This window comes from Malus domestica, chromosome 16, assembly GCF_042453785.1.
Source record: "Malus domestica chromosome 16, GDT2T_hap1".
Taxonomy (NCBI): domain Eukaryota; kingdom Viridiplantae; phylum Streptophyta; class Magnoliopsida; order Rosales; family Rosaceae; genus Malus; species Malus domestica.
In genome coordinates, this window is record NC_091676.1 from 10,664,230 (window position 1) to 10,689,690 (window position 25,461).

The 25,461-nt window shown below is 38.0% G+C and overlaps 3 protein-coding genes across 6 annotated transcripts in view; 1 reads left to right on the plus strand and 2 right to left on the minus strand.

The window, feature by feature from the left end:
• Positions 1-1,451: 1,451 nt before the first annotated feature.
• Positions 1,452-7,178, minus strand: LOC139192993 (uncharacterized). The gene is made up of 4 exons (XM_070815945.1): positions 6,959-7,178; positions 6,599-6,674; positions 5,976-6,515; positions 1,452-1,552 (listed from the first exon to the last, which is right to left on the minus strand). The coding sequence occupies exons 1-4, from the start codon at positions 6,965-6,967 to the stop codon at positions 1,452-1,454; spliced, it is 726 nt and encodes a 241-aa protein (XP_070672046.1). The 5' UTR covers positions 6,968-7,178.
• Positions 7,179-7,576: 398 nt separating this feature from the next.
• On the minus strand, positions 7,577-9,771 carry LOC139192802 (uncharacterized). Its single transcript, XM_070815539.1, has 2 exons — positions 9,722-9,771; positions 7,577-8,594 (listed from the first exon to the last, which is right to left on the minus strand). The coding sequence occupies exon 2, from the start codon at positions 8,581-8,583 to the stop codon at positions 7,663-7,665; it is 921 nt and encodes a 306-aa protein (XP_070671640.1). The 5' UTR covers positions 8,584-8,594; positions 9,722-9,771; the 3' UTR covers positions 7,577-7,662.
• A 1,705-nt stretch (positions 9,772-11,476) lies between these two features.
• LOC103405321 (uncharacterized) overlaps positions 11,477-25,461 on the plus strand; it is a 45,552-nt gene continuing 31,567 nt past the window's right edge. For 3 of the 4 annotated variants that reach the window (XM_029095841.2, XM_029095843.2, XM_029095842.2), the window contains exons 1-15: positions 11,477-11,791; positions 12,955-13,036; positions 13,229-13,332; positions 13,444-13,539; positions 13,681-13,725; positions 14,245-14,295; positions 15,014-15,117; positions 15,237-15,354; positions 15,743-15,844; positions 15,987-16,187; positions 16,570-16,727; positions 17,013-17,171; positions 23,954-24,046; positions 24,220-24,571; positions 24,882-24,995. In XM_029095841.2, the coding sequence (XP_028951674.1) occupies positions 11,777-11,791; positions 12,955-13,036; positions 13,229-13,332; positions 13,444-13,539; positions 13,681-13,725; positions 14,245-14,295; positions 15,014-15,117; positions 15,237-15,354; positions 15,743-15,844; positions 15,987-16,187; positions 16,570-16,727; positions 17,013-17,171; positions 23,954-24,046; positions 24,220-24,571; positions 24,882-24,995 (1,794 nt within the window). In that variant the 5' untranslated portion in view covers positions 11,477-11,776. The remainder of the gene's footprint in view (positions 11,792-12,954; positions 13,037-13,228; positions 13,333-13,443; positions 13,540-13,680; positions 13,726-14,244; positions 14,296-15,013; positions 15,118-15,236; positions 15,355-15,742; positions 15,845-15,986; positions 16,188-16,569; positions 16,728-17,012; positions 17,172-23,953; positions 24,047-24,219; positions 24,572-24,881; positions 24,996-25,461) is intronic. The other variant, XM_070815542.1, reaches the window with a different exon arrangement.

Consider the following 25,461-nt stretch of genomic DNA (forward strand, 5'->3'; position numbering starts at 1 on the left):
AGTGCATGAGCACGATCGAGGCTTTGTTCAGACGATGTATGTGTATTTCCCAATGGGGGGCATGATGGTAATATTGCACCCTCGGGAATTTGTTACTTGCTTATCGAGACAATAGTGAGTTGTCGATATTGCGGGCTGCAGACCATAATATCAATAACTTATTCGTTGGCATTTGTATTTACTTATTTAATTAGTTATTCATTGTTTGGGCTCTACCCAAAGATACTTCACACTTATCTTTAGAGTACGTAACGCTATGACTGCGTAGGTGGAAAACTTTCTATTTTCAATGTTAATTTCAGTACAATTATTTTAAGTTAACTACACGTTATTACATATATATGTATTTTGGCAGGATGTTATTATACATACGTAAATACTTTCGGCTTTACGTTTTTATATAAAAAAAGTATTATATTATAGTATTGTGCTGAAGGAGAAGGAAAGTAGGAGTTTGGGGGCATGAAAGAGGAATCACTGCACTCCGATCGCGACATAATGACATTCTCTTTTATGCGATCACTCTAACTTGATATCTTCCTTTACATATTTATTTCTCCTGCTATCTTTTCACTACTTTTGTATAACAAGAGATTTCAAATTTTGGGAACGAATTTTTTTTAAGGTGGGTAAATTGTGACAACCCGTCCTAATTTTTACATTTTTATTAATTTTAAAAGAGTGATTTGATGATAATGCCCTAAAGGCGAGGGTATTGACTTTCGTTGACCAATGTATAGTGAGACGTATGAAATATTCTTTTAGCATATCCTTGTAGTGCTCGTCACTGTGAACGCGAAGGCGCAAGAAGAATCAAGATTAGAATTACGATAGAAGTTTTACAAAACTACGAATCCGAAAAATACTTTTTGTAAATATTACTATTTTATGTCTATTGATTCAAATTATATTATTACTTTAAGATTATTTAGTTATTATTATTATTTTATTATTTGGTTGAGAGAAATGAAGGAAATGGGAAGTTTGGACAGAAGAAAGAAGAAGGGAAGAGGATGTTGCCTAATAAGAGGAGAGAAATGAGGAGAGAAGAGAGTGAACCAATCAGAAAACAGAGAAATGAGAGAAATGAGAGAAGTGAGGAGTAGCCAAACCGGATCCCAGACGACTCGTTTGTGACCCGATGTAGACCCAATTATGGGTAGCCAAATTCGGTCGATTTTTCCGATGAATTATACCTAACCTTTACCTGCATACACAACCCTGACCTTTATTCTCTCATTTTCACTAAAAATTTGAGGGTTTTTGGCCTTGGTTTCACGAGGAACGAAGTTGATGACTTCGATGGCACCCACGGAGGCAATCCGCTATTTTCGAAGCCACCACCATTGATCACCACCACCAAAACACTTTTCTGGAGACCAGGAACAAAGCCTAAGTAATGGTGGAGGCGTTTGAGCGCATATAGAGGTCGATTTGAAGCACACCCAAAACTAGGGTTCCAGCCGTTCGAGGGAAAAATCAGGAGTTTTCCCGGCCAAATTAGACTTGGCCACATGTATAAACCTTGCTATACTCGTTGAGATCTTCATTCCTGTAAAATTCGAGAATTTTTAGAAATAGTTGAATTTTTTCGGCGAGTTGGGGTGGTCGGCCCCCGCGTGCGACGGCGCGTGGGCTGAGAGCCCACCTGCCCTTCCTAGACTAATTTGGATACTCCGATTCCATATTTGACACCCGATTGACGAAATTCCGTCGTTTGAGCATATTTTCATTGTTTGCCACTTTATACCAATCGACGATCCGACCGTTAGATCGTCACCGAACTTTAATACGTTATAGTATGTAATATTTGAGGACCATATAAGCTTACGAATCGGGAATCCGATGTACAGATTTTCCTGAATTGGATTTGTGAGTTCGTAAAATAAAGAGTTGACCACCACTTGAATTGTGATTGATGGAGATCCGATCGTGGATGTGGTAAGATTTTATTATGTTGTTTTAGAAGCATAATGTGGATCTTTGGAAGTTACGGATCAAAAATCTGAGGTGCGGATCTTCTAGATCGAGTTACGTAGGGTTGTGGACCCTATCGTCGACCTTTGACCGGTAGTTGACTTTGGTCAATAGATTTTAAATCATTCTAGAATGTCATTGGGGATGTGTTTTATGTAAGTTACGTGTTCTATCGATAAGAATTCTGAGGCGTGATTTGATATTTGTTCTAGGAGACAATCATTCATGATGCCTCGATATTCGTGATAGAGAGTTGTAGCGGAACTTTAGGTGAATGGGTTTTTTCCTTTTTATAGTGTGTTTGTGTGTGTGTGTGTGTGTGATTGATAGTAGGGGTGGGTTCGGTTTAAATCGGTTCGATTTTTTGCCAAAATCGAAACCAAACCAAAATTTCGGTTCAGTTCGGTTCATTTTTTTTGGTTCGGTTTTTTCCGGTTCGATTTCGATTTTTTGTTTTTGTTTTTTTCAACAAATGAAAAACATTGAAATTTTAAATTTTAACATATCCAACACAATCATAACATAAGAATTCTAACTAGAATCAAAGACAATGAAAATAAACATTTAAAGTTGAACTAAAATCATCAATCAAGTCTTCCAAAGTCCAAACTAACAACCTCACAACACAAAAATCGTACAAATGACTTAGAAAAGTTAAATTGTATGATGTTGTTCAAAGATCAGGGTTGTTTGCTTGTAACTGCATGTTGACAACTTGATTAGTAAAAGTAATGCGTGGGTGGATTTATTTAGTGTGTGTTGGATTCTTTTCCATCACAAATTACCCAAGTAATCTACCCGAAATAAATGTTTATGGATTCTGTTACATGTTATATGAGAGTAGATTTGGAAAAGAAAGCTAGGGCAGAAGTAAACAGTACTATGGAGATGGATGTAGGTACTTCAGTAGGAGGTTTGGTTCCGGAACCTTATATGGGGGAGAAATAATAGGTTAGGATTTAGAGTTTTTATAGGCATTTTTTAATATTTTGAGCTTAAAGTTTGGCAACACATTGGGTTTAGCACATTTTAACTTACAAATTGGGTTTAGAAAATAATACCCAAAACAAATAATTTAATAAAAATTTTAATTTAATTAATTTGGTTCGGTTCGGTTTGGTTCAGTTTCTAGATCACTAAAACCGAACTGAACCAAAAGAATTCGGTTCGGTTCAGTTTTTTCAATTCGTTTCGATTTTTTCGTTCGGTTCGGTTTTTTCGGTTTCGGTTCGGTTTGGTTTTCGGTTTTCGGTTTTTTGAACCCACCCCTAATTGATAGTTTCCATTTATGCATTTGAAAAGGAATTTCTTACTTACGCCTGGATTAGATTAAAGTTTATAAGCATTAGCGAAATGACGGAATTTATGAAAATATTCCGGATCTTGCGGGAGGCTTTAATCCAAGTTACGGCTTTGATGAATGTTATATTGACTAGAAATTATGGAATATGCTACATCCTACGTGATGCACATGTATGCTTATAATATTTGATGCCATAATTATATCTATGGCTATGAATGTTAGTATGTTGATTAGAACTATCGAATCATTGTGGCATGCTTAGATTTATGTAGTATGCTCATCATAGCTGCACCCGGTGTTAGTGCTCGCCTAGGGCCAGGGCCAGTCTTTCACGTGTATGTTCACATTTGCATCGCATGCTCACCTTGGATCCAAGTAGGTGCCAATCATGTCTTATAGGTTGCAATAGGCAACTTCGACATCTTGTCGTATTGCAATAGGCAACTCCGACTCGTATGTGACCGCAAATAGTGTCAGTCTTCACGTGATTGTAGCATTAGAGCGTATGTTATGATTACACCCAATCTTGTCTTACAGGTTTCATTAGGCAACTCCAATTCGTGTACTAGCATAAATTAATGAGCATAAGTTCAGTTGTATAGGTCACATTAGGTGACTCTGACTTGTGTGCTAGCATAGATTGATGACACCTGATTTTACTTATATTACTGTTGAGATTTTGGATGTCCTACCTTAGTTATGAGATATTGTGCCGTAATGAATTCTTGAGATTTTGCAAGCTACGGTAAGTAATTTTATACTATACATAGTAAATATATTTTGGAAACTATACTTGTTTTACGGTGATGGGTTATAATGTTTTCAGAAAGGTTTTTATAAAACTTAATTTTCAGGCCTACTCACCCTTGTTTTTTGCCCATCCGGGTTTTAATAGCTAAGCTTTCTTATCGACTAGGATTTGTGGCAAATCTTGGTATTGGAGATTACCTTCGATGATATGATTCTCATTCTACTCTACTGTACTTTACTTATGTTCTGACATCATGTGTGAAATGGGTTCATTTTCGCTCATAGCGCACTTTTATATTTATGCACTTTTAGGTTTAAATTTATTCACATTTTCCACTACACTACACTTTATGGCTTCGTCACTTTCAGGTGTCGGCCAACACAACTCAATTCGGAGTCCAGATGTGCATTCTGAGTCGAGGTGTGTCATGCATAGCTGAATGGTTTACAACTACCAACTTAAGATTAGCAAATCTTCTAAGAAGTCCTATTAACAAATTGGTCTGATATTTAGAAAAGTAACTTGAAAAATTATGCGTAATTTGCAAAATATCTTCCTTAAAACATGCCTTTTCCAAGTCATTAAACTTTCTCCTAATTTTAGGCTTGAAAATTTGAACTCTTCTAAAGGACATAGATTTTTCAGTGTGCTCGAAATATATAGTGGTACATCACGTTGCATTATACAAATAATGATATAGTGTTAAAAAGTTATCAACTTAAAAAATAAAACTTTTCTACATTTATATAACAACACGTAATGTATTATTTGTGTTCTGTGCACAATAGAAAAATTCTCTAAAAAGGGGACTTTAGCTGCCAATAGTACTGCACATCATTTATTTCATTTTGGACAAAAAAAAAATCATTTATTTCATTTTTCAGAATATTTCCAAAAATAGAAGCAGTTATTAATTATCATAACAAAAAGAGAAGATCAAAACGCACCTGAGCTTGTCGTATGATCAAGGAAGAAAATATCGGTGATATCGGAAATATCGGTAGTCCGAAAACACGGAAATATCGATGGAAATATCGGTAAAATATCGATATCGATAAAAATTACATGGAAACCACGGAAATTGTAAGAAAAACTTGGAAATTTGTATTGAAACTTTTTAGGATGTTTATTTAGTCAATTATCTATTAGTTTATCACAAAAAATTGGAAGGAAATGCATTGCATGATGGATTTAACATTATCAAGTTGATTATATAGCGATCTGACAAACATTATGAGTGTAGAAAATATGTAGTAATTAATGAAAGAAGTCTAAACACACCATAATCATTTATATATAATGAATTAGTACAATATTTTACACTTTAGTACCACATAGAGTTCCTATGAGGTTCAAATTTGTCACTATCTTCATCATCTCTATGTGTAGAATGAGTGTATTGTGAAGAGTAGTTATCAAATGATAAATCCCCAAAATAGTTTTGCATGTAATTGTTAATATGCCACCCATATGGATCCGAGATTGGTTGAGGTTGTCCATAAGAAAAATCATTTGAAGATTGAGGCTGGGATTGATTCCATGAGTCGCTCGATTCCATCCCAACAGGAATGGGATATGAAGGGTAGGGAAATGGTTGGTTATGAGTATAACCATAGTTACTACTTCCCAATCCAAAAGAGTCTGAAGTTCTAGATAACGAGTCATCTTCTTGACTTGACAAAATCCCTTTGCCTCTTTCTCTGCGAGTATAATCCTTCCCTATGGCACCAATTCCTGGTCCTGCCCGCCTACTGCCATGGTCATCATCTTGTGTTGCATGCGTGAAGTTTGCCTCACCAGTGAAGGGGCTCATATATCCGGGAGGTGGTGGTCCATAATAGTTTCCATATCCACCACCACTACCTCCAGCTCCACTACCTCCAACTCCACTATGTCCTTCATCATTCCCACCTCCGGTGGTAGGTGAGTCTTCTGATCTTGTACTAGAGCTATCATTAGTATCAGCACGATGTTGTGGTTGTGTAGGATTGGAAAAAGGTGGAATTCCAGTGTTGCTTGGCCTTGGGTGCAAAAGTTCTTCGAAAGAGTCAGCGCTGCTAGATCCCACCTCCTCCTCTAATACTCTTTCTACATTTATCCCTTCATTACGTGCTTCTTCAGCAACTCTGGGAGCTGGGTTGCCTTCATCATCATCTAAATGAAGAGGTCTAATCCATTGAAAAAGTTGGTTACCCTCCGTATCATCATCTTCACCAACAATATCAAACACATCTAGTGGGTCACCACGGTCGACATGATCGATTTCTGCTTCCTTATCTCGAATTTGAAGCTTCATGTTGTAGTAGCAATAAACTAATTTTTCCAAGCTACTATGAGCCAACTTATTTCTTTGCTTTGTATGGATGAGTGCAAATGTGCTCCAATTTCTTTCACAAGCTGATGAGGAAGCTGTTTGTGATAATACTTTTATTGCTAACTTTCTCACAGTTGGTGCATCGGTCCCATACATGATCCACCATTCAGCTACAATGAAAAATAATGTTAATAAGCCTAATAACTCCAACAAATTCTATTATAAACTTATAGTGAAATATGTTTATACTCACTAGGAGACATATTTGTTCGAGCAGCAACTGATGTTGGTTCTCCAAATGTTCTTCTTGCATCTTTAAACCATGTTAGCTGAATACAATAAATTGTGTTAGTTTAATCCAACAAAGTAATTATTATAATTTAAGTAATTGTGTACCTCATTTCCAAATTGGCCAACTGATGGTGATGCAGGGTCTAATTTAGAGTATACATTATGTACAGCACGTATAAGGGTACCATCATCTTCAACACCGGGTCTGTATTGGTATCGGGGATTCAAATAATATGCTGTTCAAAGAAACACATACTCTAATAAGATAAATAATACTTATGCAACTAAAGAAATGAATTGCAAATTATAACATAATTTATACCTGCTGCATGCAAATCGTGGTATAATGTTTTATACCATCGGTCTTCAATTATTTTTACGACCCACCTTGCACCATGTTTTCTTTCCAATTCATCCTTCACTACACGCATCAACTCATATACAGCCCCCATAGTAGGATACACTTCTGTGTCAACGATCCGTAAAACTTTGTAAAGAGGTTCAAACACTTGACACACATGTTCTGTTTGACTCCAAAAAGCATGATCAAGCACTATACTTTCCACCAAACGACCTGTATTTGAGCGGCTAAAATTGTGGTTGGCCCAATCATCACTGGTGAATAGTTGCTTCAACCCTGCTTTCTTCTTGAGTAGGCTGTTTAATGCAATATAGTTGGTGGCGAATCGAGTGGTAGCTGGACGAATAATTTCTCCTCTGCAAAATTCACGCATCTTTGCCAACAACCAACCGTGATTGTAAATATAATTAGTGATCGTTCTAGCTCTTTTGACCACAGTAGCAACATTCTCTCTCTTCCCCATTGCCTCAAACATAAGATCAATACAATGTGCTGCACATGATGTCCAAAACACATTATGATGCTTCATTAACTTTTTTCCAGCTTTGACAAATGCAGAACCGTTGTCGGTCACGACTTGGACAACATTATGCTCTCCCACCTCCATGATTACATCCCTCAATAATTTGTAAATATATTTGTAATTCTTTATATGGTCTGAAGCATCAACAGACTTCAAAAAAAATTGTCTTGCCCTTGGAATATACCATGAAGTTGATGATAGATAATCTGGTCGGGCCGGTCCATCCGTCACACATGATTGTGCAACCATTAGTTTCCCACTTTGACCTCAACTTGTTAACATACTCGCCAATGTCTTTATACTCCATATCCAAATATTTGTTTCTTATCTCATAGGGAGTGGGAGGTTGTACTCCAACACCGGCCTGTTGACATCCCACTACCATATTTTTGAAATGATGTGATGAAGCCTTCGCAGCAGGGACATTTTCATAGATAAAGAACTTGCTAATTAGACGCCTCATTCCCTCCTTCACATTACCTCCCTTGAAATAACTCCAAACACTCTTTTGACGTGCGTTGGATGACTTATATAAACTTGGGGCTATTGGTGGTGTTGGTTGTGATTCTCTAAGACTGCCTCCCCGTCTCATTTGTGCACCACCACTTGTCTCGGAACCTTGTCCCCTATTAGGAATTTTATGAAGGTGTTCTCTTTCCCATGCTGACTGTTTGGAGGCACGTAATGCTTGTTTCAAACTGCGTCGTTCTTCAGGTCCCATGTCATCATCACATTCGTCCTCATCGTCATCATCATCACTGTCAACCGCTTGGCCATAGACTTCTCCCCGTAGCTCAGCTCGAATATTTTCCATTCCTTGTGTCATCTTTTCCTTCTGCTGTTTTTTATTTTTTAATAATGTGCTGATGAATGCCTTCACTTCTGGGGGGACATTATCGCATCGTTGGACATTTTTTGATGGATCTAATCCACTAAGATGATACTTCAGTCGTGTCACTCCGCCACTCTTCATTACCCGACCACAATATTTGCAAATTGTGCCATGTTTGTTTCCGTCTATTGGGTCTCCATGTTCCCAAGCTGGATCACATTTACTTGACATCTTAAATGTACCTATATTTATTTTTCATTAAAATTAGACAATTATTTTTTGATAAAAATAAGAGAACCTAAATAATAAAGTTATTCTACAGAAGAATTAAATACAAAGTAAAGAAAATGATTGTAAAAAGTTAAGTAATTATACAAATAATATGGAATAATAAAACCTAATATTAATGAATAATAATCCAATTTGATAATAATTCAATTTAATGAATAATAATCCAATTTGATAAAAACAAAATCCTAATATAAAACATGGTGATGAATAATAATCCAATTTGATAATAATAATCCAATTTGATAATAATCCAATTTAATGAATAATCCACCAATTTGATAAAAAAATTATCCTAAATTAAAACATGGTGATGAATAATAATCCAATTTGATAATAATAATCCAATTTGATAATAATCCAATTTAATGAATAATCCACCAATTTGATAAAAAAATTATCCTAAATTAAAACATGGTGATGAATAATAATCCAATTTGATAATAATAATCCAATTTGATAATAATCCAATTTAATGAATAATCCACCAATTTGATAAAAAAATTATCCTAATATAAAACATGGTGATGAATAATAATCCAATTTGATAATAATCCAATTTAATGAATAATCCACCAATTTGATAAAAAAAATTATCCTAATATAAAACATGGTGATGAATAATAATCCAATTTGATAATAATCAAATTTAATGAATAATCCACCAATTTGATAAAAAAAATTCCTAATATAAAAGAATAATAATCCAATTTGATAATAAAAAAACCTAATATAAAAGAATAATAATCCAATTTGATAATAAAAAAATCTAATATTAAAGAATAATAATCCAATTTGATAATAAAAAAACCTAATATTAATGAATAATAATCCAATTTGATAATGAAGATGGTAAGAGAAATAAAATAATAAATAATATTAAACATATTAAAATTATCCTAGGGAATAATTATACAACATTACTTAATTACTTAAAACAATTAATATTAACATTACTTAATTGCTTACAAAAATTAACATGCAAGTATTAATTACTTAAAAAGATTCACATACGAGTCCACACAAATTTATTTGTTGTTGTATAAATTACAATAATATAAATTTAAGTTTGTAAACTTACCTTAAATATTGAAGCCTTTGTGTTCAAGCTTTGGAATGGATCTGGAATGACTTTGAAAATGGTAAGGAAAATAAAATAATAAATAACATTAAACATATTAAAATTATCCTAGGGAATAATTATACAACATTACTTAATTACTTAAAACAATTAATATTAACATTACTTAATTACTTACAAAAATTAACATAATTAACATGCAAGTAATTACTTAAAAAAATTAACATACGAGTGCACACAAATTTATTTGTTTTTGTATAAATTACAATAATATAAATTTAAGTTTGTAAACTTACCTTAAATATGGAAGCCTTTGTGTTGCTTGGCTTTGGAAAGGATCTGGAATGGTTTTGAAAATGGTATGGGAAGAAGAATGTAAGTTAAAATTCGGTGAATGCCTCTGATGATGAAAGAATGTAAGTATATAACAGACATTGACACTGTTTTGCATGTGAAAGACTGTCACACGCTTTCATTATTAAAGTAGTAGTATTTGTTGTGCATGTTCTGAAATTGCAAAAAGTTCTTTGGATCATTGGATCAGAGAGGTAGACATAGGTTTGGAATGATTTGGTTTTGAATAATTTGGAGCATTGGATGCTTTTTTTTCTTAGACACCATCACTCAGACAGTCAAAAAGACTGAAGAACTCACACTCCACCACACACACACTTCGAGACCCCCCCACCACACCACACACGCACACCACACACGTACACCACACACGGAGGTCTCTCTCTCGATCTTTCATTTCCCACTCCACTACCATATTCTCGAATCCTCTCAGTCTCTCTCTTCTCTCTTCTCTCTCTGAGGTCGGTCTGAGCCTTCGTTCTCACCGAGAAGTTCTCAGTCTTCTCCCTCCCTTCCCCCTTCTCCAGTTCTTCCACACACACACAGAGACATCATCTCTCGAATCTCGATCCTCCTCGTCCGTGTCTCCGTGTCTCCCTCTGCTCCTCCCATCTCACCCGCCCTAAACCCAGCCGTCGACACCACTCCATAACCGTCCGTGTCTCCGTGTCTCCCTGTCTCCCTCTGTCTCCGTAGTCCAAGCCGTCGACACCACTGAGGAGCACGAACTTGTCCCAGCCGTCTTGGATTCGTGAGGAAGACGATGTTCCAGGCTCCTACTTCTCTTCTTCCCCTCTATTACTTTAAATTTTTGTACAGATTTCAATTTTTCTGCATGTTGCACCTTTATTGTACTGAAATTGATTTTAGGGATTTAGGAATTAGGGTTTCTATTTTTGTACAGATTGCGATTTATCTGCATGTTGCTTGATTTTTGTACTGAAATAGATTTTAGGGATTTAGGAATTAGGGATTCAGTTCAGTTGCTTTGAATCCGAATTTGGGGATTTAGGGAATCGGTTCATTTGCTTTGAATTTTGTACTGAAATCGTTCTTCTCTTGTAAACATGTTGATTTTTGTACTGAAATCGTTCTTCTCGGAATCCTGTATTGTAGATTCAGTTCATTTGCTTTGATTTAGCATTTGGGGATTTAGGGTTTCGAATTATTTGCTCCGGCCGTGTTCTCCGATGAGTCCATACCAAATATCGCGATAGTTTCGAAAATATCGCGATATTATCGATAATATCACGATATTCTGCCGAAAACAAGTTGGATAGTTACTAAAATATCAGGGTCCCAAAAAAACGATAATATCGGCGATATTTCGCCGATATTATCGATATTTTCTACTGTGCGTATGATACAAAAGTGTAAATTCAGAAAAAAAAAAAAAAAAGCACCTGAAAGCAGTACCATGGTACTCGCACATATCTAACGTTCACTCGCATGCCGCTTCTGGTTTCCAACATAAGATTGTCCCCATTTGGTCCTTTCAAACCGCTCGCTTCTCTCTCTCTCCTCACTCTCTCTTTCTCTATCCTCCCACTCTCTCTCGCTCCGAGGGTTTGAGCTTGCAAATCCTAATTTGACCGACTTCTATGGCAGTGCTCGGGGCGCCGATCACACTCCGTTTGCGCATTCTTCAGGTCGTAATCTCCGGCTGACCGTGTCCGATAAGAGGCGGTTCGTTTCGCCACCATGTATGAAGCACACGTAAGGCTCGTCGTTCATTTCTTCCCCATTTTTATCGTTTACACCATGAATTTTATTGTATAAGCGCTCTGTTGAATCTGTTTGATCGGTTTAGCTTGTTTAATTGTTGAAATTTGGTGAAAGCCCTTTGATTACTGGCTTTGTTGGATTGGAATAATTGTATCTGTGATTTCTTTTTTCTGTTTTTCTGTTGTCAGGGAAGGTGTAATGTGTGTATCTAGTGTATATCTAAGTGATTATTCATAGAGCTTAGTATTTTGCACTTGAAAATGATCGCTATGTGAATTTAAAGACGTTACGATGAAGAAACGGCTTCTTTAGAATGTTTAAACCCTGAGGACTGTAATAGGAACTGATTGTTCTTCTGGTTAACATACACTAGTGTGTGCATGTGGAGAATTTTGATGGTTAGTGCTCGCTAACTGTGACAATGGGTTGAGCATTTCATGATTCGAGTGTCACATACTCGCAACTCGGCTTTTTATAGTTTGGTTAAAGAGCATTACTCTCTCTATCTATGTCTTTGTGTATGTGTGTGTATAGAAAATATATAAGTTGCTAGAGTAAGAATATTGAAAGTCGAAGGAACGGAAGGGTCGTAAACTTAGAATCTAAAACTGGATGTTTTTTGAGCTTAAAATCCTTGTCAGATTCTAGTTGAGACTGAAGATGATATATTATGAAGGTTTTTCATCATTTATAACGAAGCAAAATTATAATTTTGGATGACCTGTGTAACCTGCATAACCCGTACAACGTTCAATTAGTACAGCTATCAGAGATACTATTAATAAACCAGACTCAACTAGGCCAAGCAAGAAATTCACGGACTGCTTAAGAAACAACAGTCTTCCAGTTCATATTCAGCAGAAGAAAGGGGTATCTATGAAATCATTTGAAACCATAGGGCATGGGAAGTCCCAAATAAGACCATATCCCATAAGGAAATCACTTCCAACCGCTGTTGTCTCAAATAGTCTGTATTCCAAAGTCTCTGGTAGATGAGATGAAAATCTTGTTTATGCATGTAGTTGTTCTTTCTCTATAATAAAGTTATGTTTATCATATGGAAGGGGATTACGTTTAAACATTAATGGACATGCATGCTTGTTCGTATGTAGTAGCTCTAGATGAAATGATAACTTATAATGTTTTATTGGTAGGTTCTGCATTTGCTTCGAAGATATTTGGGCAAATATGTCCACGGACTCTCAGTTAAAGCGTTAAGAATCAGTGTCTGGAAAGGTTTGTATTATGACTTAAGTGGTCATTTCTCTGTATTTTCTCGTCCTTCCTACCTAAGTTATAAGATTACTACATTTTGCTGTAATGTTTGTGAAACTTTTAAGCAGTATGCTTACTGTATTGGGAACATGTACTCAAGTGCAGTGGTTTATAGTGACTCACTGATACTCTTATATATCCTCAAATTAACAGGTGATGTTGTTCTCAAAGATTTGAAGTTGAAGGCAGAGGCCTTAAATTCACTGAAACTTCCAGTCACTGTGAAAGCTGGTTTTATTGGTACCATTACATTAAAGGTATCAAGTGGCTTAAATACCTTCTCCCTGGCTGGGTTTTAGTTCTTAATTACTGCTGATAGTTATGTCCACTTTTCTTTTCGATGTTCTTAATGTCGTCTTTCCTTGTAGGTTCCCTGGAAAAGTTTAGGCAAAGAACCTGTCATTGTTCTCATTGACCGTGTATTCATTCTTGCTTATCCACTTACTGATGGTCAGACTCTCAAGGTACGGTGATGTCCTTATAGTGGAAAAACTTTTATTTCAATTGCATACTGCTGGAGGTGTATTTTCTTATGTATTAAGATTACCTTGTTTTACATTACTATCATCATTAAATAATTGATTGTTACTAATTTTGTTGTGTAGGAGGACAGGGAAAAACTATTTGAATCCAAACTTCAACAGATTGAGGTAAAACTCAGTGTTGTCGATGTATGCTCTATCTATTTTTGATTGAGGCTGCTAGTATGGTTTTGATGGACATATTTTTCGTCCCACCGGTAGTAGTTCTTTCAGAAGTGGGATGTGTGTTTCCTATAAAAAAATGGGTAAAAGTAGTAAAGGAGAAGGTTTATTGTGAGGATTAGAATTGGAAGATCTTTGACAATTGACTGTATAGTATAGACCTGTGACCGACTATTGACTAGTTAACCTAAAAGGTAAAAGAACACACTAGGTGAAGAAAAAAATAATCAACTGATTGAGAAAATAATGATTGAAAAAGAAAAATGCATACCTATGTCCTGCCTAGCGGGTTTTCTTATACATTTACATTGAAATTTAGTTGTGCTGTTAATGTTCATTGGTTAGGGTATGCAAATTTGTTTCTTAAATATTATTTATAGATAGATTTTTATTTTTGCAGAGGAAAAATTTTCAAATGTACTTTCTGGTCAAATATTTAGAAATTTTTTCATATATTGCGTGCAGGAAACAGAGGCAGTAATTCTTGAAGCAATGTCGAAGTCAAAGCTAGGAAGTGTATGATACTTAATTTTATAAATATTACATTACTATATTAGGCATCTATTTTTGGTTAAACTTGTTATGCATCCTTAACTCTTTTTTAGCAGCTGTCCTAGTACATTATGCCTTACTTATAATAGGCTTTTTGCCACATATTACTTGGATCTGGCTTTTTTCATTTTTCCTACATGAAACACAAAACATGGCCTTTTTTTGACTCATGGAATTTTTAGTGAGGCCACGTAGCTCATAATAGGCTTTTTGCAAATCCACAAACAAGATCAATCTTGATGGCATGCACTTTTGATTTGTTTTTCCCTTTTCATAGCCAAAAGATTGGTGAAAGTTATGTTGATTGGCTTTTTTTGGTTGAGATATATGTTTATGGAGTTGGGTAATGTTGAAATCTATGAAATAGATATCTCCCATGAAAGTAGAGATGGGAAGGAAATCAGGTGGTGCTTGCTAGGAAATTCACATATGTTTGACATGATGAATTTGTTAAATATGTTACAAATAAGCATCTAACTCAAAAACTGAAGGCTTTATGCGGGAAGTTCTTGTAACACTTTGCATAAAATCAAAGTAGTTTTTTTGTACTAACACCCGCTTACATACAAACTGGATTGAATTAGCACCCCCTCATTGTTTATTAAGTGAATAGACAGTGTATTTCATTCCCATTCTTTGATACAAAATTTAGCAGTTCAGTTGACAGCTGACTATTTTGCAGCCACCTCCTGGGAATTCATGGCTAGGTTCCCTCATTGCTACTCTTATCGGAAATCTGAAGATATCAATTAGCAACGTACATGTTAGATATGAGGATTCAAGCAGGTTGGTAACTTCCTTAGCTTCTTTTGAAGTTTGAAATCTTCTATTTGTTCTGTACCCAGTTTATTTCTACTTTTTTGCTCTCCAGATGTTAAAATGTGTGCCCTCCTATTGTTTTCTAGCAATCCAGGACATCCATTTTGTTCGGGTGTTACTTTAGCCAAGCTGGCTGCTGTTACAATGGATGAGCAAGGGAATGAAACATTCGATACCAGTGGTGCGCTTGATAAGTTGCAGAAGGTTAGCCGTGTCTTTTATTATTTAGGATCCTGGTTTTTACGAGAATGCTCATCTGTTGAGCACTATCATTTTAATTTTCTGGACTGCTTTGATCTTTGTCAATGCTAAGCCATCTAACAAAACAAGCAAGTCCGCATACACAGGCCAACTAAATAAACCAAAAATCCGCAATGACACTTTTGCACAAATAATAGATCAATGAAGACGAATCACACTGTATTGAACATCCTTGAAAGGCTTAGACAACGATGCCCTACTTTGTAGAATTGCTTTCATAATTGTAACAATGTCCTGTGTTTTGTGGTTTTCGTATTTATTTGTATGTTTTATGCTTTTACATGTAAATTTGATAATCTTATGTTGAATACAAACAATCTCCTTGTGACAGTCCTTGCAACTTGAGAGACTTGCTATGTATCATGATTCTGATAGTGTTCCTTGGAAGATAGATAAGGGATGGGAAGATCTCACTCCTGAGGAATGGATTCAGGTTTGTTCTTATGCTGCTGTATTACTAGCCCCTGTACTCTGCTATATTAAAGCATCTACTTTTGGTAATGTTGTCTCGCCTAACCAAATCTATATACTGCCTAAAAGTTCTGCTAACTTTTCTTTGTATCAATATGTACTAGATCTTTGAAGATGGTATAGATGAACCTGCTGATGACAGTGGAATGGTGTCTAAGTGGGCTGTGAATCGCAAGTATTTGGTGTCACCTATAAATGGAGTTTTAAAATATCACCGCATTGGAAATCAAGACAGAAATGATCCAGAGGTTCCGTTTGAGAAGGCTTCCCTTGTGCTGAGTGATGTTTCTTTGACAATAACTGAGGTGCACAATGTTTTTCCCTTTAAAATGTCTTATTTTCCGGTATTATTTTATTCACCCTCTCTCCTGTTCTGCCATTGGGAAACAAATATTTATATTTATATTTTTAATTCATGGTGGGAGTTAAGAAAATGCAATAAGATTTCGTTGGAGGATCTCTTTCATGTTGTAGTAACCCCTGTATTCCTCGCGCCCTCGCTTCTTCCTCTCTCAATGTTTTCTTCTAATATGTAAGTATCGAGTAAAATTGCTTTTCTCAGCTCTCGGAGGAAAGTTAGAGGTGTTAGTTTTCTCTTTTCTGCAACCCATAAAATTTGTTCTTTTTTGTACTTTCTTGGTGTGCAGCTGGAGTGCTATGACTCATTTCTACTGGTTTTTTTTTCAGGCCCAATATTATGATTGGATAAAACTATTAGAAGTTGTTTCAAGATACAAGACTTATGTTGATGTTTCCCATCTGAGACCTTTGGTGCCAGTTTCCGAGGGTCCATATTTGTGGTGGCGCTATGCTGCTCAAGCAACCCTGCAGCAGAAGAAAATGTGGTAATATATATATTGATAGAGAAAATGTATCTATATACTCTTTTATGGTCTGTTTGTAGCCTGTTTACGGCCTGGTAGATTGTCTTAATTCAAGGGTTTTTTGTCAGCTTCTCATTTTTACAATATGCCTTTAAATTTTATAAACAAAAAATACTGGAATTGAGTTGAGGGTGGTATTTAACTTTTCAAATATTTGGTGAAACTTCTCACAACATTCTTTTGGGATGTATACTTTTATGAATTTCCCATGTTGGTTCTGACTTCACACTTGTTTTCCTGAATCAGTTACCGATTCTCTTGGGACCGCATTCGAGATCTTTGTCAGCTTCGCCGCCGTTACATTCAGTTGTATGCTGGTTCACTGCAACACTCATCAAACGTTAATAATGCAAAAATTAGAGAAATTGAGAAAGATCTGGATTCTAAAGTAATTCTTTTGTGGAGGTAAATGTTTTATTGACCTTTTGACTTCATTGCTATTTATTAAAATTGATTGTAGATTTTAGGGAATGCATAAATTCCATATTAACCTTGGCCTTACACCTCATAGTTGTTATTTCGGGTTCAAAGGAACCATAGTTAAATTTGGATTGGATTTGGATTCTATTATTTATGTTAAGTGTATGGATTAGCAATTTAAACCCATTTGATATGTTTCATATGAAATTTGCAAAGTGATTAGCTTTCATTCTTTGGAGGCAATCTATCTCTTACGAAGATTGATGGAAAGATATAGAGATGGGAAAAAGGATTTACACATGGTCTTTATAGATTTGGAAAAAGCGTATGATAGGGTCCCAAGAGACATTCTTTGGAGGATCTTAGAGAAGAAAGGAGTACGAGTAGCATATATCCAAGCTATAAAGGATATGTATGAAGGAGCAAAGACTGCCGTAAGAACTCATGAAGGACAAACCGAAAGCTTTCCCATAACTGTAGGATTACATCAAGGCTCATCCTTAAGTCCTTACCTTTTTGCGTTGGTAATGGATGAGTTAACAGGACATATTCAAGATGATATTCCTTGGTGTATGCTTTTCGCAGACGATATAGTGTTGATAGATGAAACTCAGGAAGGGGTAAATGCAAAGCTTAACCTTTGGAGAGAAGTGTTGGAATCTAAAGGTCTTCGTCTAAGCCGATCAAAGACAGAATATATGGAGTGCAAGTTCAGTGCAGATGGAGGCCAAAACGAGTTAGGGGTGAGGATCGGAGATCAAGAAATACCAAAGAGCGACCGTTTTCGTTACCTAGGATCTATCTTGCAAAAGAACGGAGAATTAGATGGAGATCTCAACCATAGAATACAAGCTGGATGGATGAAGTGGAAGAGTGCATCTGGCGTGTTGTGTGATCGCCGTATGCCACTGAAGCTCAAGGGAAAATTTTATAGGACGGCAATAAGGCCGGCGATGCTGTATGGCACAGAATGTTGGGCGGTGAAGCATCAACACGTACACAAAATGGGTGTAGCGGAGATGAGGATGCTTCGTTGGATGTGTGGGCACACGAGAAAGGATAAGATTAGGAATGAGGATATCCGGGGTAAAGTAGGAGTAGCCGAAATTGAAGGAAAGATGAGAGAAAATCGGTTACGGTGGTTTGGACATGTGCAAAGAAGGCCTACTGACGCTCCGATTAGAAGATGCGACTATGGGACAGAGGTTCAGGGCCGAAGGGGTAGAGGAAGACCTAGGAAAACTTTGGAAGAGACTCTAAGAAAAGACTTAGAGTACTTGGATCTAACGAAGGACATGACACAGGACCGAGCACAATGGCGTTCTAAGATTCATATAGCCGATCCCACTCAGTGACTTGGATTTTCCAAGTCTCCAACCGAGAAGTTTTCCTCACTCGGGAAATTAAGGGAACACTACCCCAACCTACATGCTCCACTCAGAAAGCTTCAACATACAAGCTTCAACAAAAGAAAATTCAAAGAACTTAGCGAAGAAGGCTTTGGTGTATTTAACACAATACGTTGAAATGAAGGAAAACTTATTTATTGATATCCCCGATAAGCTACAAATATGTACATATACATGAGTCAAAATAAACAAACAAGATGGAGCCTTCACAAAGGTTGCTTAGGAGAAGTCTCAGCAGTCGGTAGAGCCCCAGAAAGAGAAGGCATCGGAGGGGGATCATTCGGAGCCTCAGTACTGGACAGAACCCTAGAAGGAGGAGGCATCAGAGGTTGATCATTTGGAGCTTCATTACGCGGTACAGCCCCAGAAGACGAAGGCAATAAATGCCTTTGGAACAAACCCACAAATCTCTGATGATCAAGTAAAACCTGACCATCAGTTTCCTTCATCTGGTCAAGCTTCCTCTTCATGTTTGTAGCATAGTCATGTGCGAGCCGGTGCAACTGTTTATTCTCATGCTTGAGCCCTCTAATCTCCTGTTTGAGACTCATCACTTCGGCCGCCAATGATTCAACTTGGCGGGTTCGAGCAAATAGGCGTTGGGCCATATTAGACACAGAACCTGCACACTGAACACTGAGAGCCAGTGAATCCTTAACAGCTAACTCATCAGACCGTTTGGAAAGTAGTCTGTTATCTTTGGGAGTGAGAAGGTTCCTGGCCACCACCGCAGCGGTCATATCATTCTTCATCACGGAATCCCCAACGGTAAGAGGACCAGTAGGGGAGACGAAGGATGGGCGCCATATGTTGTCTGGAGAAGGCGGGGCTACCTCTTCAACAAGGTTCAAGTCAAAACGACGGTCGGAGGGGCCAGACATTTTCAAAGGTATTGAAGAGAGAAGAGGTCGGACAAATCAAGATCTTAGAAGTGCAAGAATGGAGCTTCTACTGGTGGAGATTCAAGTGTGCTTTGGAACTTAATGCCAGCCCCTATAAAAAGCTGCACTCGACGGAGCTTCAGACATCGAAGAGGCGCCTACTCAGAAATCGAAAAGGCGTTTGCTTTCTCAAAAGCTGGGCTGCTTAGAGACCACGAGGGTTGATCTCATAAATCGAAGAGGTGTTTGCTTTCTCAAAAGTTGGGCTGCTCAAAGACCACGAAAGCCGATCTTAGAAATCGAAGAGGCGCTCGCTTCCTCAAAAGCTGGGCTCCTCAGAGACCACGAGGGCCGATCTCAGAAATCGAAGAGGCACCTACTTTTCCAGCCTTGTCAGCACCTGTCACACGCACACTCAGCTTTGCGGAAATTATGGGTATTCTGTCGAAGACTTCTGGGGAAGTAGAAAACACATGAATCTTACTGTCCAATCACCCACTTCCCACACGCAGCAATAGCTCATGGGTACCACAGATAACTTTGCCAAAGTTCTCTGCCAAAGTTGAGCACGTGAAGCTTGCAGCTCCCACTACATCGCTCTGACCAAGAAGGGTAAAAGAATAGCAAAGAAACAGCACTAACAAAGTTTAGACCCATAAATTTTGAAGGTCTAGCTACCATATTATTACCCACAAGGGTAAAGGAACAGTACCACTGTTGGATAATTGGAAAGTCCCTGTGTGTCAACCTCTGTGCCTCGTGGCAAGGTAGACTAGCAAACATGCCCAACCTTTACTCACATTCGAGAAAACACTCCCAATAAGATTGCTTGCTCCAAAATCGAAGAGGCACCGTCCTCCGAATCTCGAGAGCCAGACTCCCAACATGACTACTTTCTCAAAAATCGAAGAGAGGGTAAAGGAACAGTACCATTGCTGGATAATTGGAAAGTCCCTGTGTGTCAACCTCTGTGCTTCGTGGCAAGGTAGATTAGCAAACATGCCCAACCTTTACTCACATTCGAGAAAACACTCCCAACAAGATTGCTTGCTCCAAAAATCGAAGAGGCACCGCCCTCCGAATCTCGAGAGCCAGACTCCCAACATGATTACTTTCTCAAAAATCGAAGAGACACTGCTCCCCGAATCTCGAGAGCCAGACCCCCAGCATGATTGCTTTCTTAAAAATCGAAGAGGCATCGTTCTCCGAATCAATCGAAGAGGCGCTCGCTTTCTCAAAAGCTGGGCTGCTCAGAGACCACGAGGGCCGATCTCAGAAATCGAAGAGGCACCTTCTTTTCTAGCCTTGTCAGCACCTGTCACACGCACACTTAGCTTTGCGGAAATTATGGGCATTCTGTCGAAGACTTTTGGTGAAGTAGAAAGCACATGAATCTTACTGTTCAATCACCCACTTCCCACACGCAACAATAGCTCATGGGTACCACAGATAACTTTGTCAAAGTCTCTGCCAAAGTTGAGCACGTGAAGCTTGCAGCTCCCACTACATCGCTCTGACCAAGAAAGGTAAAAGAATAGCAAAGAAACAGCACTAACAAAGTTTAGACACATAAATTTTGAAGGTCTAGCTACCATATTATTACCCACAAGGGTAAAGGAACAGTACCACTGCTGGATAATTGGAAAGTCCCTGTGTGTCAACCTCCGTGCTTCGTGGCAAGGTAGACTAGCAAACATGCCCAACCTTTACTCACATCCGAGAAAACACTCCCAACAAGATTGCTTACTCCAAAATCAAAGAGGCACCGCCTTCCGAATCTCGAGAGCCAGACTCCCAACATGATTACTTTCTCAAAAATCGAAGAGACACTGCTCCCCGAATCTCGAGAGCCAGACCCCCACCATGATTGCTTTCTCAAAAATCGAAGAAGCATCGTTCTCCGAATCTCGAGAGCCAGATACCACATACCACTTTTTCAAAGTGCTCTGACAGAGTTAAAACATGTGAAGCTGGCAGCTCCCACTACCGTGCTATGACCAAGCAGGGTAAAGGAATAGCATTACTACTTGTTGTTAGGGAGACTCCTATATATGTCGACCTCCATCCCCAACGGACAGGCAGACCTGCAAAAATGCTCAACCCTTCCTCATATCTGAGAGGGCACTCCCAACGAAGCCTTTCGAAATATTCAGCTTTCTTTCCCCCCGATAATACCTTTGCAAACAAGCTATACTAGAGCAAGAATATCTCATATCATCAGGGTTAAAAGCAAGAGTATCCCATATCATGCTTTTTCCCTGTCTTTTCCTTTGGCCTTGTTTTTACCTGCAAGACAAGGAGAAAGAGAGCAATCAGTCAGCACTTGAAATCAAGCTCCCAGCCAGGAACTGACAGCCTGGAACCCCTTACCTGATTACTTACCTGGCATTGCTCTCGAGTACTCATCTTCAACATCTTATGTTGCCAGGGAAGATACCGCATCTGCTTGAGGAACAGATAGGGCAAGTGCGAAGGATACAAGGAAGCATGTGGAGACAAGCGTAACAGCACACGTGCCGATCCATCCATTACTCTGTCAAAAGCAAAAGTATCCCATATCAGCAGGGTCGAACGTACTCTAGATTTGATGGACTTGTTTTGACCCTCAAATTCTTCAGTCGGCCTTATACTCTGGAGGAAACCAGAAAACCCTCCAGCTCAGTTCAAGAATAAGCCTGTGGAAAGTTACTTCTTCAAAAGCAAAAGTATCCCATATCATCTCTTCTCATTTTTTTTCTCTTTATCCTTCATGCTGCTGCAAGATGGGGAGAAGGTGAACAATCAGCCGGAGCTCTGATTGCTTACCTTGTCTGTCACCTCTTTCAGCAAATCCCCTAGCTCGGCGACTTGGGGGACTCCTACTACATGGTTTGTATCGCGCTTGACCAAGCCTGAAACTACAAGTAAGCTTCAAGTGAAATTGATACATTACCTTGTGCATCTCCACCAGTTAAAGATACCACCCCTGGATGGAGGAAGAGTACTTCCAGAGAAGCTGCTACATCTACCTATGAGACAGATAAGGCAAGTCAAGATGATACCACACTCCGATACTTAGAAGTTTCGTGATTACGAGATCATTCTCCCACAATATTTCCTAATGTCATTTGTACTTTAATGTCATTTGTACTAAATCATTCACTTGTACTCACTAAAGGAGAGCTTGAACCTATGTACTTGTGTAAACCCTTCACAATTAATGAGAACTCTTCTATTCCGTGGACGTAGCCAATCTGGGTGAACCACGTACATCTTGTGTTTGCTTTCCTATCTCTATCCATTTATATTCTTATCCACACTAATGACCGGAGCAATTTAGCGAAGATCACAAAAAGCGACCGTTTTCGCTACCTAGGATCTATCTTACAAGAGAACGGAGAATTAGATGGAGATCTCAACCATAGAATACGAGCTGGATGGATGAAGTGTAAGAGTGCATCCAGCATTGTTGTGTGACCGTCGTAGGCCACTGAAGCTCAGGGGAAAATTTTATAAGACGGCAATAAGGCCAGCGATGTTGTATGGCACAGAATGTTGGGCGGTGAAACATCAACACGTACACAAAATGGGTGTAGCAGAGATGAGGATGCTTCGTGGGATGTGTGGGCACACGAGAAAGGATAAGATTGAGAATGAGGATATCCGAGGTAAAGTAGGAGTAGCCGAAATTGAAGGAAAGATGAGAGAAAATCGGTTCCGGTGATTTGGACATGTGCAAAGAAGGCCGACTGACGCTCCGGTTCGAAGATGTGACTACGGGACAGAGGTTCAGGGCCGAAGGGGTAGAGGAAGACCTAGGAAAATTTTGGAAGAGACTCTAAGAAAAGGCTTAGAGTACTTGGATCTAACGGAGGACATGACACAAAACCGAGCGCAATGGCGTTCTAGGATTCATATAGCCGACCCCACTTAGTGGGAAAAGGCTTTGTTGTTGTTGTTGTTGTTTGTTGATTAGCTTTCATTCCCTTAAATTGTTGGAATAAAATGCCAAAACAATAAGATTATTATGTTCAATTAAACTTGGAATTTAGTCTTGGAATCCGTGAGGAATTACTTATATTTGTCACTTTAAATTAGTTAAACTCGAGAAGATATTGAATTTTTCCTTTAATCCAAATGTTACCATTGAATGTCAGTGTAGGTTTGAATTTTGTCTTGCGCTTTTTTATGTATTCCAATATTTGTGAATCTTGCTTCTCCTTTATCTTATGCTGAAGTACTTTACTTGACCATAGAATGTGCAATTTAAACAACTTTACTTTCCATGGAGGGTGTGCTAAAGAGGCACAAGAAGAATTCCTAAGGATTTATATAAAATTTTAGCATGTCTACATATTTGGGGTATTTATTTTCTGGGCTTGCTTGCTGAAGAGACCGCTTACCCTGTTCTTGTAACACTTCTTCGTTAATAAATACTATAAAGGTACATTCAATATATGATATTGTGCTCATTTGATGTTGTGCATGTATCCTTTAGGTTACTTGCACATGCAAAGGTAGAATCTGTTAAATCTAAGGAAGCAGCTGAACAGAGGTCATTCCAGAAGAAAAGCTGGTTTTCATTTATGTGGTTAGTCAGGACTCCGAACTGCTCCATTGCAATTTCTGTGTTCTGTGATTTTTTGTTTCTGGGTCACGTGCTGTGCTTAAATTATTTTGACCTCTATTTTTGTGAAAGCTCTGCCTGTAGTTTTATGTATGTACACCTTCCAATTTGTGTAGTGCCACTTTTTTTTCCCTCAGGCATACACCTGCTGAAGATTCTGCCATTGTGGATGCTTCTGAGGGATCACAGTTAACAGAAGAAAGACTGACTAAAGAGGAATGGCAGGCAATCAATAAGTTATTGAGTTATCAGCCAGATGAAGCAGTGACAGCACATTCAGGAAAAGACATGCAGAATATGATCCTGTTTTTGGTAACTGTGTCTGTTGGTCAAGCAGCTGCTAGGATCATTGATATAAATCAAACAGAGGTTGTGTGTTGTAGATTTGAGCAACTTCAAGTCTCAACCAAATTTAAACATCGAAGTACCTACTGTGATGTTTCCTTGAAATTCTATGGTTTGTCTGCGCCTGAAGGCTCACTTGCCCAGGTTTGTTTCCATATAAATGTCAGAATTTGATTTAGCAGTAACAGGTTTTAAGTTGGCTAGGGGAGAATGTTAATGTGAATTGTAACTGTTTTGATGTCAATATTTTCTGAATTTAGTGAATTTCTATAATTTGGAGTGGTTTTAATTTTTTTTTAACAGTACTTAATCTCCGCCCTCCCCTCTCTCTACTGTTCTTACTGTGAATTTCTGATATTAATCTGACACGGAATCAAAATGATGCTATGTTGCGCCGCTGCATCTTGTTTTTAAGTTACTCATCTTTTCTTCCCATCCTTTTTTCTTTTGGCAGAGTGTCTGTAGCGAGAAGAAGGTGAATGCACTAGCCGCTAGCTTTGTACACTCTCCAGTTGGAGAGAATGTTGACTGGAGGCTGTCAGCTACAATTTCTCCCTGCCACGTCACGGTCATTGTCCAATCTTTGAATATATATACACGCACAAACACATATATGTATGTATGTATGTATGTATGTATATATATATATATAGAGAGAGAGAGAGAGAGAGAGAGAGAGAGAGAGAGAGAGAGAGAGAGAGAGAGACCGAGACGGAGACGGAGAGACGGAGACGGAGACGGAGAGAGACAGAGACAGAGAGACGGAGACAGAGACAGAGACAGACAGAGACAGACAGAGAGAAATCCCCAAGCGTTTGTTTGTTCTTTGTATTTTGCGTTGGTCTTCTTGACCAACTTCCTTGTTTTCCTCTCTTAATACAATCGTCTCTTTATCAAAAAAAAAAAAAAAAAAAAAAGAAGAAGAAAAAGACAAGAAGAGAGAGAGAGAAACCTAGTTCAAATTACTATCATCTTGAAGTGGTTACGTGTATGGATCCCTAAGGCTCAGTTTTGATTTTCTTTGTATTCTTTCC